General features: G+C 55.1%; 1 protein-coding gene across 1 annotated transcript in view; it reads right to left on the bottom strand.

Moving 5' to 3' along the window:
- The window catches only part of DNAH3 (dynein axonemal heavy chain 3), a 182,030-nt gene that overhangs the window by 8,686 nt on the left and 152,858 nt on the right, over window positions 1-20,486 (bottom strand). Inside the window, exons 52-55 of the mRNA XM_084882694.1 lie at window positions 15,788-17,929; window positions 10,126-10,351; window positions 5,287-5,531; window positions 914-1,030 (exon numbers count right to left, since the gene is read on the bottom strand). Coding sequence (XP_084738820.1) covers window positions 914-1,030; window positions 5,287-5,531; window positions 10,126-10,351; window positions 15,788-17,929 — 2,730 coding nt within the window. The remainder of the gene's footprint in view (window positions 1-913; window positions 1,031-5,286; window positions 5,532-10,125; window positions 10,352-15,787; window positions 17,930-20,486) is intronic.

Genomic DNA, 20,486 nt, shown 5'->3' with positions numbered 1-20,486 from the left:
TGTCACCCAGCCTAACTCCAGCTGTTACCCAGCCCAATTCCAGCTGTCACCCAGCCTAACTCCAGCTGTCACCCAGCCCAATTCCAGATGTCACCCAGCCTAACTCCAGCTGTCACCCAGCCCAATTCCAGCTGTCACTCAGCCTAACTCCAGCTGTCACCCAGCCTAACACCAGCTGTCACCCAGCCCAATTCCAGCTGTCACTCAGCCTAACTCCAGCTGTCACCCAGTCTAACACCAGCTGTCACCCAGCCCAATTCCAGATGTCACACAGCCTAACTCCAGCTGTCACAGAGTACCTGTCAGGTAGGAGAGCACAAAGTACCTGTCAGTAGGAGAGCACAGAGTACCTGTCAGTAGGAGAGCACAGAGTACCTGTCAGGTAGGAGCACAGAGTACCTGTCAGGTAGGAGAACAGAGTACCTGTCAGGTAGGAGCACAGAGTACCTGTCAGGTAGGAGAGCACAGAGTACCTGTCAGGTAGGAGCACAGAGTACCTGTCAGTAGGAGAGTACAGAGTACCTGTCAGTAGGAGAGCACGGAGTACCTGTCAGGTAGGAGAGCACAGAGTACCTGTCAGGTAGGTGAGCACAGAGTACCTGTCAGGTAGGAGCATAGAGTACCTGTCAGTAGGTGAGCACAGAGTACCTGTCAGGTAGGAGAGCACAGAGTACCTGTCAGGTAGGAGCACAGAGTACCTGTCAGGTAGGAGCACAGAGTACCTGTCAGTAGGAGAGCACAGAGTACCTGTCAGTAGGAGAGTACAGAGTACCTGTCAGGTAGGAGCACAGAGTACCTGTCAGTAGGAGAGCACAGAGTACCTGTCAGGTAGGAGCACAGAGTACCTGTTAGGTAGGAGCACAGAGTACCTGTCAGTAGGAGAGCAGATACCTGTCAGGAGGAGAGCAGATACCTGTGAGGTAGGTGAGGGCGTCGAAGGGCACCTCCTTGTATTCGTTAAGGAACATCTGCACCTGCCGTATGCTGATCCTCAGGTCAGACTCGTTGAACTCGTATGGGATGTTCCAGCCTGCGGGTGGGCAGTTGGCAGTTGGCAGCAGCCAGCGGGCAGCGGTCAGTGTGGAGCGGGCAGTGTGCAGTGTGCAGTGTGCAGTGTGCAGTGGGCAGTGAGTGATAGATCCTCCTTTCCTCCAGTTGATGGACAGATGTAAACCCCACCTGTGGCCAGACATTCCTGAGCACTGAACCACCAATCAGCACCTGCCAATTACCCTAAGCCCCAGATTCCTAAGTCCCTAATCACCAATCAGCGTGTGCTGAGTGCCCTAAGCCCCGCCCCCTATCCTTAAAGGTGCTTGTACCCCAGCCCTCGCTCTCTTCCACCCCTCTCTCTGTGGAAGCAGCCGGCAGGGGTACCCTTCCCTCCAATAAAGCCTGTGTATCCTGCCATTCAGGTCTCTGATCTACCTTCTCTATTTAATCTATCATGATGGTGCCTCAGACTCCGATAAACGTGGTAAATCCTCTGGCCATGCTCGGTGGCATGGACCTGAGTTGATTGGCCCGTTCAGAACACCTCTGGAACCCTGCCATACCAGAACACGTGGGAATCTCGTCGCTTCGTTACCAGTAGGCCTCAGGGATCTGGAAGGGCCTCAGAGTTTTCTTGTCTAATCGGCTATGCGTTTTACGTTCTACGTTAACGTTCTACCTTCTACGAAAGCCCAGGCGCCTGGCCGGGAAAACTGTTCAACTCCACGGGAAAGGTTTCGGGGTGACGAGCTTGGGACCTTTTCTTGGCTTTCAATACTCCTTTCCTTCCCCTTTTTCTCCCACTTTCACTGCAACACAGTCTCAGTCACTCATCTGTCACCTCTTATTGGTAGCACCATGGAGACTACTCTCTCAGCTTGGAGTGTGGACCCTTTAGTCCACCTCTTTTCCCTACACCTTTCAGCTTATCTCCATCATCAGGGATTTTTCTTCCTCTGTGGGGAAAACTCATACATCTGTCTCCCCATCAGCTGTACTCTCATCTATCTCTCACCCCATGTAGATGCAGCCTTAATAATCAGTCTTTACCTGTCCCCCTATACATCATATCTGACACAAAAGAGAGTCCAGATTATCCCTCTGCTCCTAACCTTTGACATCACAGCAGGAGTTGGAACTGCCATAGGGAGCTTAACTACTGCTCTACCTACTTTGAAACCCTGTCTCAGGAACTACAAGAAACATGTGGATGCCCAGCAAGGGGCAAAACTGGAAAAACAAGAACCTACTTCCAACGGTAACCCATTCTCCCCTTTCATATCACTCGTGAGGCAATTAAGACCCCTACTCTTTCCCCCTAAAAATAACATCTAGGTCTCAGTTATCTTTCAGCTCCAGATCTGTCTCCCACTCCCCTGGACAATCCTGCTCCAGGAGTTCAGAGACAGTCATCAGCTTGGCCATGCCTTACCCAGAGACCTCCAAGAATGCTTGTTAGAACCAGCACTACACATCAGAGGCATACAGCTGGCCTCCACTGGTAGGATTTCTCCATCATTAAGAGCCCTTATACCAGGTCTCCTCACCTTCCTTCGTTCGCCAAGCTTTCTCTAACTCTGGGACACCCCTCTGGTGTTTGTCTCTCTCTCTCTCTATGGGGTTCCTCACCCAGCCCCTAGGGCCAGCCTTCACCCCAATAGCCTACTGTCCTGACAGCTTGATCCCACAGTTTGGGGACTGCAACCCTGCCTCTGGGCTCTGACTGCAGCTGCTGTTCGCATCAAGGAGGCCCAGAAGATCTGCCTCCAGCAACCCTTACAGGTCTCCACCCATAGGCTACAGGATCTTCTGTTGCACCGATCCTTGTCTCTCTCCTTGCTCCCTCTTGCATGCAGGAACTCCATCTCCTGTTCCTCGAGAGTCCTGACAGCTCCCTAACCCAGTCCCCAGCCCTGCACCCAGCCACTCTCCTGCCTGCTGCCTCCACCCAAACTTGAGCAAAGCACTCCTGCCCTGAGATCACAGGCAGGACTCTCAGATTCCTCACTCTAATCTTGATTTAACTCTGTTTGTGGGTGAGAGCTTGTGTCTAGACCCCCAGAAACATCGGAAAGCCTCCTACGCGATTGTAACACTGGAGCGGACCCTGGAGACAGCCTTCATCCCTCTTCACCTCGCCCACACTGCGAGAGGCAGTCACGAGCACCTGCTCCTCCTGCTCCACGGGTGCAGCCACCTCATTCTAGGGAGAAATGCACCCCAACTTTCCTACCTATCAAATGAAGAGGACACCTCCCACGGCAGAACTGGCCGGTAGACTTCACCCACATGCCCCCCCTTAAGAAGACCCAATATCTGCTCGCCATGGTAGACTCCCTGACAGGGTGGGCAGAGGCCTTCCCTACCACAAGGAAACTGCTGAGGTTGTGGCTGAGACTTTGATAACACACATCATCTCTGGCATCTCCTGGAAACTGCGCATACCCTACCACCCACATTCATCGGGTAAGATCCAGAGGAGCACCGGCTTCCTTAAAGACCATCTAACTAAACTCTCCGTCTCTAGAAATTCGCAGCTCCTAGCCGGAAGGAGCCCCACCTTTTTACCTCCCCAAGAATCCTACGCCCCAGGTTGTCTTTCAGCTCCAGGCCCAGAAAAGCAGCAAAACCAGACAAGTGACGCGATGGCAGCCTCAGGGCCAGCTTTTACCTCCCAAGTGACTCAACAGGATCGCTCTCAACAGGATCGCTCTCAGGACGTCACCAACCAGTCCCTTGGGGAAATCATGCTGCTGCACCCTTCGTCCAGCAAGGAAACACTACCTGTGTTTTGCTCACGTACCCCATGGCTCCTCCCACTATTAGGCCTACTGGTATCTATACTCTTAATCTTGCTCTTTGGCCCATGTCTCATATGTTGTTTCACTAGTTTATTGCAGGACAGAATGCAGGCGTTCGCCAACCAGAAGGTGGGAGAGATCTATCTGGCACTGAATTCAGAACCGAACACCAGAATCTTGGAGGCCCCGGGTAGATGCCCCTAAAAAGATGACGCCCCCTCTCAGCTGGAAATAGCTATGGAAGACTGACCTTTGCCCACTGACCTTGCCTGGACTCTCAATTTTTAAAAGTATTACCAGAAGCCTGGAATGATAGATTCTCTCTTCCGCCAGTTGATGGACAGATGTAAACCCACCTGTGGCCAGACATTCCTGAGCTCTGAACCACCAATCAGCACCTGCTAATTACCCTAAGCCCCTGATTCCTAAGTCCCTAGGTCCCTAATCACCAATCAGCGTGTGCTGAGTGCCCTAAGCCCCGCCCCCTATCCTTAAAGGTGCTTGTATCCCAGCCCTCGCTCTCTTCCACCCCTCTGTGGAAGCAGCTGGCAGAGGTACTCTTCCCTCCAATAAAGCCTGTGTGTGTCCTGCCATCCAGTCTCCGGTCTACCTTCTCTGTTTAATCTATCAGTGAGAAGCCAGCTGCTGGCACTCCCTCCCATGGGAGCAGTGCCTTCCCGGTTTGTGGAGAAATGCCGGGGCCACACCAGAACCAGAGACGAGCCAGCCTGGTGTCAGATGGTCCATGCGACCTGTGCCCAGCGGAGTTGCTGCATCTCCCCAAAGGCCACCCTCACATTAAAATAAAACAGCACCGTTGAGCTCATGGCTGGCACCCGGCCTTGGCTGCTAGCCAGGGAGGTGCCCGGACTGGGGAGCCTGCAGGGGGTGGGCCGTGGCGTGCAGCGGGGGGCAGAGGAAGGAGCGGGGCGCTAGGAGGGCACCAGAGGCGCTGGCCCCTGCTCTCGGGAGGACCGGCGAGTGCCCTGCAGGGCCATGGGGGCTGCCGAGCAGAACCGGCGGCCGGCGGAGAGGCCCCCGCAGCCTGGGACGGGCTGCTGTCCGTGCCACTCTGCCCTCCCAGGACCCGCCAGGAGCTGGTTAAGTGGCCATGGCTGGGCACGTTCATGAACACATCACTTTGTGTTTGACAAGCGCAGACAAATGTCCAGCCGATTCCGTCCATGGCCAGCCCGTGGGAAGAGCACCTACATGCTCCCGCCTGCCGGCGCCCCGTGGACAGTGCCGCTATGCCAGATGGGCGCACCCACGGGGCCTGCGGTTCTCTCCCCACCACGGGCTCCAGCAGCCCTCTCCTGTGCCCGCGCCGACCTGGCCGGGGCTGCGGGTTACTAGATGAGAACACCGGCCTCGGCAGGGTTACAGCCCCAATGACAACACGCCTGCCCCGCACACGCGTGTCCGAGGCTGGGAGGGGCTCCCCCGGCTCCAGCCCCCGCCGCCCGCCGGCCCCCCCGCCCCAGCTCTCCACCTAGGGGCCCGAAACTGCGGCGCTCCTGCACGATGGCGTGGAAGAAGCAGAGCCCGAACAGCAGCTTCTGCCACATCACGGCCTTGGTGCAGCTCTGGAAGAAGACGGGGTCGGAGATGGGGTCGTTGAGGTAGGAGCGCAGCAGGTTGGCCCGCAGCCCCTTGGGCGGCTCGTTGGTCATCTTGATGCTGTTCTGGAGGATGCTGACCGGGAACTTCTCTGACGGGTAGCTGGTCAGCCAGAGCCTGGAGGGACAGCAGAGCCGGCGACTGAGCGGCATGGCCACTGAAACGGAGAACCTGCAGCAAGGGCCAGGAGCCCCACCCGCCCAGCCGCCGGCCGCCCAGGCTGAGCGCCAGCGTCCCTCCGCCGCTCTGTGGGGTTTGCCACCCCTCGGACTGGGGAGGACATGGGAGCATGGAGGTGCAGAGCGGCTGTTTCAAGTGCACACCTCCTAGCCGGCTGGGGTGCAAGCCGCTCCCTCAGTTCAGGCCCGTCCCCCTGCAGGACACGGGCCTAAAGCCTGCACCCAGGAGAGGCAGGGAGCCGGCTCCCAGCTGCGCAGAGCCTGGCTGTGAGAGAGGGAAGGGGCAGGCAGGCGGGGAGAAAAGGCAAGCAAAGTGATGCCAGTAAACACATCCCAGCACCTAGACGGAGGGGCAGAGAGGAGTGGTGCCTGTGGGCAGAGAGGTTTCTGTGGGGAGAGGAGTCTGCAAACCAGGGCCGGGTGGAACTCAGCTCGGCCTGCTTTGTAAGTGAAAGCCTGGGCCCTGGCTCTGCCCTCATTTGCATATGACTTGCTTACAGCTGCTTTCAAGCAGTTGACTGGTTGCTACAGAGACCAGATGGCCTCAAAGTCTAAAATAGTTACTCTCTTGCCCTTTCTGAGAAGGCCTGCTGACAGCAGGCACAGAGGGCATTGGGCCCTGAGGGCATGGAAGGCTTCTGCCTTCAAAATCAACAAGTTTCTCCGTGCCCACACAGCGGGAGCACATTTGCGGGGAAGCAAAAAGAGGAGCATGCACTGCAGCCGGCTAGCCCTCCGGCACCGTCCTCCGCTTTCCTGCGCCCGTGTCCTCCCTAGCTCCATGGTTCTGTCTGGTTTCATGTTGCAGGTTTTGTGTGTTTGCTCCTCTGGACTTCAGAGAGGTTACCAACTGGTGCTCTGGGGACGGAAGGCCACTGGGAACACAGGACACAGCTGAGCAGCCACGAGAAGGGAGGCCGGGAGGAGCAGGGCCTGGGGGTCCAGGCCGGGATGGGGGGGGGGGGGGCGGGAAGAAGCTATCTCTGGTGCCTGAGGCCCGCCGTCATCTGCAGATGGGGGACGCTGGCTCAGGCCGGAAAACCAGGCCGATGCGTAACGTGCTTTTGGTAATTACCCACTTTAAAATATAGGCTTTCTGTTAGGATTCTAGGTCCCTATCTTCCCTTCGCAATAACGGCGACTCCGGTCACCAGCGGCTTGCGCTCCTGCATGGCGGTTCCGGCAGGGCGCGCCCTTGGGAGCCTTCTCCTTCCGTCCCCGCCGCTCCCCGCTGTGCCGCCAGAGGCCCCCCAGGATGACGGCTGCCGTCCTGTGGGAAGTGGCATTCCAGTGCCGAGTCCTCCTCACGCATCCCTGTGACAGTCCTGGCTCCCGTGGGTGCTTAGCTCCCGGCTTTTGGATTAGGAACAGAGTACAGAGGGCCGTACTGAGTGATCTTTTCTTCATTGAGTGTGTCGTTAACGGTCAATGAATCAAATCAGAAAGAATTCCTGAAATAGTGGATCCCACTTGAGTCCTACTTGAGTCTATGTGAACAGAAGCAACAATGGCCTGGTCTGGCTTTGTAATAAACACCAAATACCTTCTTACTTTCAGGCAGACAGGCCTAAAATGAAAACATCCACCGAGCTCTGGGGCGGAACAGAGCTGGCAAAGCCCCGGTGAAGGATGGAGCAGTGAGTGCTCTGAGGCAGGTGGCCGTGGCCACATGGCCTGCAGCGTGAGAAATTCTTGGTAACACATAAGTGAGCATGGCTGTATGTCAACAAGACTTTACTGATTGACGATGACATTTTTTTTAATTTTATTATTTTATTTTATTTATTTATTTTTTTAAATCTTTATTGTTTATATTATTACAGATGTTCCTCTTCCACCCACCCCTCCATTGCTCCCCTCCACCAGGTTCCCACCCCACCCTCTGCTCTTTCCCCACCCATCATTGTCCTTATCCATAGGTGCACAGTTTATGTTCAGTCTCTTCCCACATCCCCATCACCCCTTTTCCCCAAGAATCGTCAGTTCACACCCCTTCCATACCTCTGGTTCTATTATATTCAACAGTTAATATTGTTCATTAGATTTAAAAAAAAATTTTTTTTTTGGTTTTTAGATTCATTTGTTGATAGTTACGTATTTGTTGTTCATAGTTTTTATCTTTATTTACTTTCTCTTCCAAAAGAACCTCCTTCAGCAATTCATATAATTCTGGTTTGGTGGTGATGAACTCCTTTAGCTTTTTTTTTTTTTATTGGTGAAGCTCTTTATCTGGCCTTCAATTCTGAGTGATAGCTTTGCTGGGTAGATTATCTTTGGCTGTAGGTTCTTAATATTCATCACCTTGAATATTTCTTGCCATTCCTGTCTGGCCTGCATGGTTTCTGTTGAGAAATCAGCTGACAATCGTATAGGTACTCCTTTATAGGTAACTACCTGCTTTGCTCTTGCTGCTTTTAATATTCTCTCTTTGTCTTTTGCTCTTGGCATTTTAATTATGATTTGTCTTGGAGTGGTCTTCTTTGGATTCCTTTTGTTTGGAGTTCTGTGCGCTTCCTGGACTTGTAAGTCTAATTCTTTCACCAGGTGGGGGAAGTTTTCTGTCACTATTTCTTTCAGTATGTTTTTAATATCTTGCTCTCTCTTATCTTCTGGGACCCCCATAATTCTGATGTTGGTTCGTTTTAAGTTGTCTCAGAGTTTTCTTACATTATCTTCAACTTTCTGGATTCTCTTGTCTTCTTGCTTCTGCGGAGGAGTGTCTTCTGGCTCTTTATGTTCCAAATCTTTGACTTGATTCTTACGATCTTCCATTCTGTTTTTATAACTCTGTATAATATTTTTTATTTTAGACAATGTATTCTTTATTTCTTGTTGATCCCTTGTTATTTTTTGTTGATCCCTTATTATTTCTTGTTGATCCCTTTTCATATCCTCATAGGTCTTATCGACCTTTTCTAGGAAATTCTTGAAAAACCTTATAAGTGTGGTTTTGAACTCTATATCCAGTCGCTTTTCGTCCTCCATTTCTTTTGTTTGTGATCTGTTTCCTTGTCTTGGCATTTTCGCAGCTTCCCTGATGGGGCGAAGTTTCAGGGTGGAGCCTACAGCCTTGGTTTCTGTTAGCCACGCCCTATGCGGCTCCTGAGTCTCAGTATTCCTCAGGGTCCTTCAGTACTCGCTGCAAGCACCTCTGAGAGTGAGGTGCCCTCAAGTTTCTCCTGCTACCAGATAGTCTAGTCTCTCCCCCAATAAGCCCGGAATTGGGGTTCAGTTCAGTTGGAAATGGGGTTGGAAGTGCGGTTCAGAGCAGTCTGGAGCTTGTCTCCTTCCCACCAGGGCAGTCCTGCGGCACAGCCAACTGTCCCTTCTCTTCCCACAATGTGTGCGCCTCCGGGGGCTCTGCTTTTCGCTGCTCTCCCAGGGTTCTGCCTTACAGCCCAGCTCCCTCTGGATGAGCCTGGGTCCCCGGGGTCTGGCCTAGAACTGGGGTTCAGAGCAGTCGGAACTGGGGCCCAGCACAGTCGGAGCTTTTCTCTCCTTCCCGCTAGGGAATGCCAGCCAGGCACTCAGCCTCCCTCCTCTCCGGCTCCGTCCTCTCCGCGCGCACCACGTGTCTCCGTACCTTAGGCTTTTACAGCTCCTCCTCTCTTCTTTCTGCTTTTCTCCTTGCTTCTCGTTGTAGAATTTCCAGTCAGTCGACTTTCCTGTAGTTCTGGGTAATGTCCATTTTGTATTTTAGTTGTATTTTATTGAAATTGCTGTGTGCGGCTGCGGCTAGGTGTTTACCTGTGCAACCATCTTGGATCCTCCTCTCTTTTTTTTTCGACGATGACATTTTAATTTCATAGCATTGTCATGTGTCACAAAGTCATCTTCTTCTTTTGATTTTTCAGCCATTAAGAAATGTGGAAGCTGTTCTTAGCTGGCACACTGACACCACCAAGCAGCGCCTGGCGTGGCCGCCCTCTGGCTGCCTTGCTGGATGGAGGCTCTGCTCTGAGCTGGAGGGGCTGTACAGTCTGTCCGGCTCGCCACCTCACTCTGCAAATGCCAGCGACGCCTGCTGCCGGGCTGTAGGTCACACACCTCGCACCGTTGCTGCGTGTGTCATGGCACCCGAGAAACAGGCCTCGACTATAGGAGAGATGTTTTTAAAGACAATTTCTAAGAATCAGGTTTGCTGATGTTGAATATACATTTCCTATCACTTCCCCTCAACAGCACGTGCCTGAGTCCGAATAGCTTCTCGGTGCTTCCTCAGCGCGCAGCTGTGCGTTTACACATGCCGTCCCCTCTCCCTGGTATGTCCTTCCTGGCAAACTCGTAGTCATCTTTCAAAACCCCGGGCAACATCAATCCTCCAGGCCTCCTGACGCTCCCTCCCCCTCCGTGTCCCAGGCCCTTAGAGCATGAACACCACTCCCCTCAGGCTGCCTTCTGCGGGATGAGCCCCCTGCAGGCAGACTCGTGCCTGCCACCTTGGCCTGCCCCCCAGCGGCGGTGTGTGAGGCGGTGCGAGGGGCAGTGCGGGAGGCCATACAGGGGGGGGGGAGGCGATGCTGGGGGCTCACCTGAAGCTGGCCTTGGTGTTCTCGGGGACAATCACCTCCTCGCAGATCTTCTCCAGCTCCGGCATCCAGCTTGTGGCCAGGTGGCAGTTCTGCAGCACCACCCAGGTCCCGTCTTTGATGGCCAGGTTGATCATTTTGGAGGCAATAGGGCCTTGGCCTTGGCCCAGGGAGATGATCTGGGTTTTGTTGCCTCCCATGCCAAGATCTTCAGCGAATTTCAACAGGACTGGGGGGAGGGGGTGGGGGAGAGAAAGTGCTTTAAAAGAGAACGAGCCTGTGGAGTCCACGTTAGCATACTGTCACGGGAGGGCCAATTGCCATTCTGGGCTCCACTGGCTCTGGCCATTACCAACCAGCAGGTCTCTGGGGAAGTTTTAGTCTTCTGTTAAGATGGAGAGCAAAGATACTATTGGTTCCTCTTTCACTCTGAATATACAGACATTCTTGACTTTTAAAAATTACAGAAACTGAAAAAATCAGAGTCTGAGGGAAAGAGAAATTCCCAGGAACCAAAAATAAAGACAGAAATCAAAGCTAGAGGTGAGCACAGAGCCAAAGGAGGAGCTGGGGCTTCAGAAATGTATTTTCCAGGCAAAGCAGTGCCTGTGCAGTGGAGTTCCAGGGAAGTCTCTCTCACGTCCCTCCCCCAGAGGCAGCAATGCTGCGAGGCTTTGTGAATCCTCCCGGATATGTTTATGTGCTTAAATCACACACAATACGATTATCCTCACATAGCTATGATCCTCACACACATCTACTATCCTCACAGACCGATTATCCTCACACAGCGACTCTCCTCACACACAGCGACTCTCCTCACACACAACGACTCTCCTCACACACAGCGACTCTCCTCACACACAACGACTATCCTCACAGACCGATTATCCTCACACAGCGACTCTCCTCACACACAGCTACTCTCCTCACACACAACGACTCTCCTCACACACAGCTACTCTCCTCACACACAGCGACTATCCTCACAGATCGATTATCCTCACACACAGGGACTATCCTCACACACAGCGACTATCCTCACACACAGCGACTCTCCTCACACACAACGACTCTCCTCACACACAGCGACTCTCCTCACACACAACGACTATCCTCACACACAGCGACTCTCCTCACACACAGCGACTCTCCTCACACACAGCGACTATCCTCACACACAGCGACTATCCTCACAGATCGATTATCCTCACACACAGTGACTATCCTCACAGATCGATTATCCTCACACACAGGGACTATCCTCACACACAGCGACTCTCCTCACACACAGCGACTATCCTCACACACAGCGACTATCCTCACACACAGCGACTCTCCTCACACACAGCGACTCTCCTCACACACAGCGACTATCCTCACACACAGCGACTCTCCTCACACACAGCGACTCTCCTCACACACAGCGACTATCCTCACACACAGCGACTATCCTCACACACAGCGACTCTCCTCACACACAGCGACTCTCCTCACACACAGCGACTATCCTCACACACAGTGACTCTCCTCACACACAGCGACTCTCCTCACACACAGCGACTCTCCTCACACACAGCGACTATCCTCACACACAGCGACTATCCTCACAGATCGATTATCCTCACACACAGGGACTATCCTCACACACAGCCACTATCCTCACACACAGCGACTATCCACACACACAGTGACTATCCTCACAGATCGATTATCCTCACACACAGGGACTATCCTCACACACAGCGACTATCCTCACACACAGCGACTATCCTCACAGATCGATTATCCTCACACACAACGACTATCCTCACACACAACGACTATCCTCACACACAGCGACTCTCCTCACACACAGTGACTATCCTCACAGATCGATTATCCTCACACACAGGGACTATCCTCACACACAGCGACTATCCTCACACACAGCGACTATCCTCACAGATCGATTATCCTCACACACAACGACTATCCTCACACACAACGACTATCCTCACACACAGCGACTCTCCTCACACACAGTGACTATCCTCACAGATCGATTATCCTCACACACAGGGACTATCCTCACACACAGCCACTCTCCTCACACACAGCGACTATCCACACACACAGTGACTATCCTCACAGATCGATTATCCTCACACACAGGGACTATCCTCACACACAGCGACTATCCTCACACACAGCGACTATCCTCACAGATCGATTATCCTCACACACAGCGACTCTCCTCACAGATCGATTATCCTCACACACAGGGACTATCCTCACACACAGCCACTATCCTCACACACAGCGACTATCCACACACACAGTGACTATCCTCACAGATCGATTATCCTCACACACAGGGACTATCCTCACACACAGCCACTCTCCTCACACACAGCGACTATCCACACACACAGTGACTATCCTCACAGATCGATTATCCTCACACACAGGGACTATCCTCACACACAGCGACTATCCTCACACACAGCGACTATCCTCACAGATCGATTATCCTCACACACAACGACTATCCTCACACACAACGACTATCCTCACACACAGCGACTCTCCTCACACACAGCGACTATCCTCACACACAGCGACTCTCCTCACACACAGCGACTCTCCTCACACACAGCGACTATCCTCACACACAGCGACTATCCTCACACACAGCGACTATCCTCACAGATCGATTATCCTCACACACAGGGACTATCCTCACACACAGCCACTCTCCTCACACACAGCGACTATCCTCACACACAGCGACTATCCTCACAGATCGATTATCCTCACACACAGGGACTATCCTCACACACAGCCACTATCCTCACACACAGCGACTATCCACACACACAGTGACTATCCTCACAGATCGATTATCCTCACACACAGGGACTATCCTCACACACAGCGACTATCCTCACACACAGTGACTATCCTCACAGATCGATTATCCTCACACACAGGGACTATCCTCACACACAGCGACTATCCTCACACACAACGACTATCCTCACACACAGCGACTCTCCTCACACACAGCGACTCTCCTCACACACAGCGACTCTCCTCACACACAGCGACTCTCCTCACACACAGCGACTCTCCTCACACACAGCGACTATCCTCACAGATCGATTATCCTCACACACAGCGACTCTCCTCACAGATCGATTATCCTCACACACAGGGACTCTCCTCACAGATCGATTATCCTCACACACAGTGACTCTCCTCACACACAGCGACTATCCTCACACACAGGGACTCTCCTCACACACAGCGACTCTCCTCACAGATCGATTATCCTCACACACAGGGACTCTCCTCACACACAGCGACTATCCTCACACACAGCGACTATCCTCACACACAGCGACTATCCTCACACACAGGGACTATCCTCACACACAGCGACTATCCTCACACACAGGGACTCTCCTCACACACAGTGACTATCCTCACAGATCGATTATCCTCACACACAGTGACTCTCCTCACACACAGCGACTATCCTCACACACAGCGACTATCCTCACACACAGCGACTATCCTCACACACAGGGACTATCCTCACAGATCGATTATCCTCACACACAGCGACTCTCCTCACACACAGCGACTCTCCTCACAGATCGATTATCCTCACACACAGCGACTCTCCTCACAGATCGATTATCCTCACACACAGCGACTCTCCTCACAGATCGATTATCCTCACACACAGCCACTATCCTCACACACAGCGACTCTCCTCATACACAGCAACTATCCTCACAGATCGATTATCCTCACACACAGGGACTATCCTCACACACAGCGACTCTCCTCACACACAGGAACTCTCCTCACACACAGTGACTATCCTCACACACAGATCAATTATCCTCACACAGCGACTATCCTCACACACAGCCACTATCCTCACACAGTTTGTAGAACACCATATTTGCTTCCTTCACTCAGACTTTCTCTGGTCAGCACATTCGCCAAGGCCTTCCTCTTTCTCACGGCTCCATTGGAAAATACCACAATTCCTTTACCTGGTCCCGAAGCGGGTGTTTGTCTCAGGGGGAGGGGCACAGCTCTGCTCTCAAAAGAGGTGGGTGCTGGAACTGAGGCTTTTTAAAAAAATAAATAATAAGTAAGGCTGGGCCTTCGAGGGAGGGAAGCCGGAAGCCTGGTCGCTGACTCCAGCCGCACCGTGGGGGCTGGCCCTGGTCTTTGCCTGGATGGAAAATACAAACTCTCCAGTGAGAAACCACAGCACGGCCAACGGCACAGGCAGGCCCGCGCCCCGTGGCCCGGCCCGCGCTGAGAACCGCACACAGCCGGCCGGAGGGACACAGGCACAGGGCACCGCCGCTGTCACACACACCACCGGGTGGGGCTGCCTGAAACCGGGAGGAGAGGCTCCACAGAACAGGCACAGTAACAACCCGCCTCCCCCCACGCCGGGTGACACGCAGCCACAGGGAGAGCTGTGCCCAAGGTCCCACGGGCCCGCAGAGGCCTGTCTGCCCTCCTGACTCCCGGCCTGAGCTGTGCCTGGAGACAGGTCGTCACAGCGGGCGAGGTCACGAGGGTGCCCTCCCTGCCATGCCCGGTGCCCTCACATGGGGAGAGGAGGTCACCAGAGAGAAGACCCGCAGACACGGGAAGCAGGCCACCAGCAGGCGCCCACGCCCTGAGCGTGCTCTGTCCTCCAGGCTCGCAGGCACCACGTCTGCTGCCGGAGGCACCGTCTTTGGTGCTGGCTGTGACAGCCCAGGCCCGGCTCCTCCTCTGAGTGCCCCCCCCCCCCCCGGCCCCGGGCTGGCGCCGGCTCCCGCAGATCAGAGTGGTCACCCAGCCTTCGCCCCACGCGCCAGCCTTGCCATTTGCGTTCCTGACACTCATCCTTCATTTGGCAGCAGAGACGACTAATGCGGTGCGATCCCCCAGAGAACAGGAACGAATTCCCGTCAACAACTCCCACCCTTCAATGAGCACAGTGACTCCTGGAGAACACAGCGGGGATGTGGTCACTCCCGGAGCGCCAGGAGGCGGAGGCAGCTCCCTGCCTCAGCTCCGCTCCCGCCCCGCTGGCCAGACCAGCCTGTGCCGAGCCCTGTGCACTGCAGGGTGTCCAGCACCCTGGTCTCTGCCTGCTAGAGCCAGCAGCACCCTTAGTTGTGACCACAAAACTGTTTTCCACTTTGTCAATGTCCATGGTGGAACCACACTTCTACACCTTATGGCATTGTTTGGTTATTTTTAATCACGACTCAGTATTAATTATTCAAAAAGTTAAGAAATTAAAAGAGAAAAGCCCAGCTGAGAGAAGAGATAGCCAGAAGAAATGGTTCAAAACAGAGGTGGCCATCAGCAGCCAGGCTTAATCTAGCCACAGCGTGGCCCTCGCACCGTTTCTAAGACAACATCTGAATGAGATGGAGATGTAGAAAGGAGGGCTTTTGCATCTCTTGTTTCTCTTGAAAAAGTCAGAAGATCTGGCTCCCGTCCCCAGAGGGCACAGCAGGGGGAGCACCGCCAGCCCTTTACGGAAAGAAGCCTGCGGTCACCTCGTCCCCCGGCAGTCCTCTGTCCGCCTTCAGAGCCCTCTGCATTTGAGGCGCCTGCCAAAGGGGCGTGTTCCTCATACCACATCCGCCCTTACCTGCCATGGGGTCTGCGCCGGGAGACAGCACGAAGATCAGGGGTGTGCAGCAGCTGGAGTCGCTGTAGGATCCCTGCAGGTCGAACGTGGGGCTTTCCGTGAACACGTGGCCCATGTGCTCGGCGATGAACTCCCGGGTGGCGGGGATCATCTTGTCGGGCCGCAGACAGCGGAGGATCACCATCCTCTCCAGCCCGTGGACGAACTTCCAGATGCCGGGGAACTTCTCCTCGTGCGGGGACGCTGAGTCATAGATGTGCTTCCAGCTGTCCGCGTTCTCTCCCAAATGCTCCATCAGGCCCTTCAGTCCCGACAAGGTGGACGCACGGACCACTTCGGCCCAGGCTTTCTCCGACAGCCATTCAGGCACCGGGTTGGGGAAGGGGTTATCCAGGGCGACGCCCCCGGTCAGAAGGAAGTACCAGACCTCCTCGTTGACGAGCCTCTTCTCCTTCAGGATGCCGATGGTCAGGAGCAGGGAGAAGACCAGCTTGTCCTTCTCGAACAGCGAGCGGCACACGTTGTTGTAGATGCTGAGGGTGAAGTACTGGATGATGTACTCGATGCGCAGCTCCAGGTTGTCGCTCTTCTTGCTGTGCGCCAGCGACTGCGTGTAGAGGCTGATGAACCAGGTCAGGGAGTACTGGTACATGGGCTCGATATTGGCCAGGTCGGAGATGCAGAAGAAGATGGTGGCAGAGTGGACGGCCACGGGCTTGTAGCCCATCCGGGTCTGGTCAATCTGCATCTCCGTCACCGTCGCAATCTCCTGCTTCTCGGAGATCTCCTCAGACAGCTCCTTGGAGGAAGACAGGACCTTGATGGCGGTCTCGTCCTCCAGGATGTTGCCTTCCGACAAGGAGAGGACCTCGAGGATCCTGTCCTCGATCTCCTTTAACTGCTTCTTGTTCCTGGCGCTCTCCAAAATCAGCTTGTTCTTTTTCTCTTCCAGCTCCGGCTTCTCCTTGGCAGCCACGATGCCCAGCAGCTGGTCTTGGAGGCCCAGGGGGGTGATCATGAAGTTGAGGAGGCAGACTTTCACGGCGATCTCGGGCAGGTAGTGCGGGTTCCGCCAGCGGGTCGTGATGTACAGCTTGAAGTCCCTGGAGTACTCGATGATGTTCTCGCCCAGCCGCATGTACTCCACGCCCTGCTGCCGGAAGGTGGACTTGAGCAGGATGGGCTCGATGAAGGCGTCCAGCTCTGCCCCTACGTTCTCCAGCAGCACAGGGGTGCCGAGCTGCAGGGCGTTCTCCAGCGTCCTCACGTAGTTGCTGTCCGAGAACTTGGTGACGGCCAGCTTGTTTGCTTTCTCCATGTTCTTGACCCACTTGTTGGCCTGCCCCTGAGGGTCGATCATCAGGGCCCAGCGTCGGGAGTTGGACACGATGATGCCGTTGTCGATGGAGAAGGAGTCGACGGGCAGCCCGGCGATCTTCCAGGCGCGGGTTTTTATGGGGTCCCCGAGCGTGTTGCTGAGACTGAAGTCACGGGAGCCGGGGATGGCCCTGTCTCTGCACTGAGCCAGCCACTGCTGCTGGCACTTGGCCCGGTAGTCCACGGTGAAGGCCCCCAGGTAGGCCACGGTCCCCGCGGACACCAGCACATCCCCGGTCAGATTCGTGTAGCGGACCCCCAGCTGCCGGGCAGCCTCTTTCCACCGGTCCTTCTCCCCGCCAAGCCCGCTGATGAGCTTTTCCGCCCTGACGAGCTTCTGGGAGCAGATCTCAATGTTTTCTTCCAAGGTCATCTTCTTGGTGTTCATCTCCTCAAACTCGTCGTTCAGGGCCTGCAGGCGGTCCTCCACCAGCTTCAGCTCCTCCCGCTTCAGGTTCAGCTTCTGCATCTGGATGTCCAGCTTCCCCTCCGCCTCCCGCAGCCGCTCCCGCTTGGGAGCCACCACCTTGGCCACGCGGTCGTACACCTCCATGGCCCTCACCCACTTGCACAGCCCCTCGCAGGCGGAGGACACGTTTTTGATGACGGCTGGCTGGAAGTCCGGGTGGTCGATGAACCTCTCCCGGATCCGCCTCATGACCGGGCCGGGGATGTTGTCCTTGTCGTAGGTCTTGAGGCTCTCCAGGAACTTCAGGTCTCCCAGGATCTTTCTTGAGACCCCCCAGTAATCTTCTATCATTTTGCCTGTGAGATGAGCAAAGGGATAAGACTATCATTAAGATTTCTTTTCTTTTCTTTCTTTCTTTTTCTTTCTTTCTTTCTTTCTTTTTTTTTTTTAATAGAATGATTATTTGGGTGGGTGTGATCTAGTCACATAAACCCTTTATTTATTTATTTTTAATTATTTATATCTTATTGATTCTTTACAGAGAGGAAGGGATAGGGATAGTTAGAAATGTCGATGAAAGAGAAACATCAATCAGCTGCCTCCTGCACGCCCCCCACTGGGGATGTGCCTGCAACAAGGTACATGCCCTTGACCGGAATCAAACTCGGAACCCTTCAGTCTGCAAGCTGACGCTCTTTCCACTGAGCCAAACTGGTTAGGGCTATCATTAAGATTTCTGGCTAAGATTTAAAGCTTTGCAGTGAGGGCTCCTCGGATCTAGCAAAAAAAATTCAAATCCTCCAGAGGAGTTTAAGGGCAGAGAATGTACTCTGTGTGATGCCATACGATGGGCCCGTCCTTATGTATTTGTCCAAACCATGGAATGTGCCCGCCCAGGGCGCTGGCCGTGTGAAGTATGGGCTCCGGGCGGACCGCGCGGTTCGCTGAGGCGCTGGGAGTGGGTAACGGATGGAAGAGGCTGTGCGTGGTGAGGGCAGGGGGTATGGGAAGCCTCTTTGATGTGACCTTAAAGTTGCTTTAAAGGTACAAAATCTAAATGAAAGAAGGAAAGCCTAAGCTCCTCACGGTCCGGGAGGCCCAGGGCCCCACCTCCCCTCGCTGCCTCGCTGGACGGCCGTCACGAAGGCCTTCCTGCCCGCCCCGCTGTCCCGATGCTTCCTGCAGGAGTGCGCCCGCCGGCCGGCAGCTGGCCCCGGAGCAGACTGCGGCTCATTTTAGAAAGCACCCTCCTGGCTTCACAGAAGGGCTTCCCTAGATGACCCCCGAGCAGCCCTGCACTGCCCTGCACCTCAGCTGCTGGAGCGCCCACTCCTTCTGCAGAGTTTGCTGCGAGCTGTGACTTTGCTTACTCTTTATTGCCACGTCCCCCTCCCCCGGGCAGCAGGGCAGTTTACTGTCTCGGCACAGCGCCTGGGACCGGTCATCCGTGGTACGTACGAAATGAGCGTGCCCGCCTGCCGCCGTAGACGGAGAGGGCAGAGTCACGGCAAGTGCTTGGAATATTCTTCCCGTCGGGAAGGTGGGTTGGCTGGAACCCAAAGCGTCCTCCTCGTGCACGAGTGGGGCCCGAGGGAAGGCGAGGGTGGAGACAGGCCCTCTGCGGCCTGCCAGGACGAGCCGGCCCCGTGCTCCAGCCCTCGTCACGCTGACCAGGGGTGAGAGCCGACCTCGCCCCGGCGGCTCCCTCGGGGCTGACTGGTGGGAAGGATGGAGGCCTTCCGGCCCACGGCCTGCAGCCGTCGCTCATCCAGACCAGCGTCCCTGAGCCCTGGCTGTGGGCTCAGGTGCTGGGGGCGCCGTCCACGGTGGAGGGTTTGAGTCCAGGTTCGGGCACAGGCCCAGGCTGCAGGTTCCATCTCCCGCTGGGCAACCGATGGATGCTTCCGTCTCACATTGATGTTTGTTTTTCCCCCCTCTCTCTCTTTCTCTCTCACTTCCTCTTTCTCTCAAGTCAATAAAGAAGTCCTTGGGTGAGCATTTTAATTTTTTTAAAAGGAGCTGCATGGAGGCATCGTATTGAGTACCACAGGCCAAGCGTGTCCTGTTCCTAAGGCGAGCGCAAGGCCACGCGTTCTCGTGGAGGCGCTGGTCGGGGCCGCCCGGTCAGACCCGGCAGGCCCACACCCTCGCGCTTGCTTGGCTGCTGGCCCGCTGTCCGGCTGCGGCTGTGGCTGAGGAGCAGGGTGGCACCTGCGTGACCTGAGACAGGAAGGCGAGCGTGGCCCTGGGCGGGTCACCGATGACTTAAGAAGATAAATGGCTTTTGGATCAGGCCACGATTCGTGCACCTTTCTCAACCCTGGCTGCCCCTTTGAACCACACAGGGGTTCAAAAACACCAGCTCATGCCGAGGCCCTGCTGACCAGAAGGGAGGATCCCTCGGCTCCCGAGGCCCCACCGGGGGCCCGTGCAGCCTCTTGGTGCCCGCCGCCCCGGGTGCGCGGGAGCGGAGACGGGCTGGCGGCTCCCTGTCTCAGCCCCGCTGGACACCCGCATCGCTGCCCTGGCAGACCGGTCCGGTGCACCCGCCTCTCCACCTGCACCCCTCTGCGTGTCCCTCACGGGCTTCCGGCCGCCACCGGGAGGGAGGGAGAGCTGGCGACGGAAGCAGAAGCTGCAGCCTTGTTCCATTCCAAGGCGCCTGTCTCGGTAAGAGCCTCGGAGAACCCGGTTTTAGGAGACTGGAATGTACCTATCTATGCGGCCAGTCTCACTCGCAGACGGCACTTCCTCCTGCCCCTGAGCCCTGGCGTACCCACCCTCCCCGTCCACCTTGCCTCCCTCGGCCCAGCTCCACCTCAGATCCTCCTCCGCCAGCTCACACCTCCCTCTTCCCCGCAGCGTCTGTCTCCTCTCTCTGTCTCTCTTCCCCGACTCGCTCTCTCTGCCTTG

This window comes from Pipistrellus hanaki, assembly GCF_964339955.1.
Source record: "Pipistrellus hanaki genome assembly, chromosome: 4".
Classification (NCBI taxonomy): Eukaryota; Metazoa; Chordata; class Mammalia; order Chiroptera; family Vespertilionidae; genus Pipistrellus; species Pipistrellus hanaki.
This window is presented reverse-complemented; position numbering and strand designations above follow the sequence as displayed.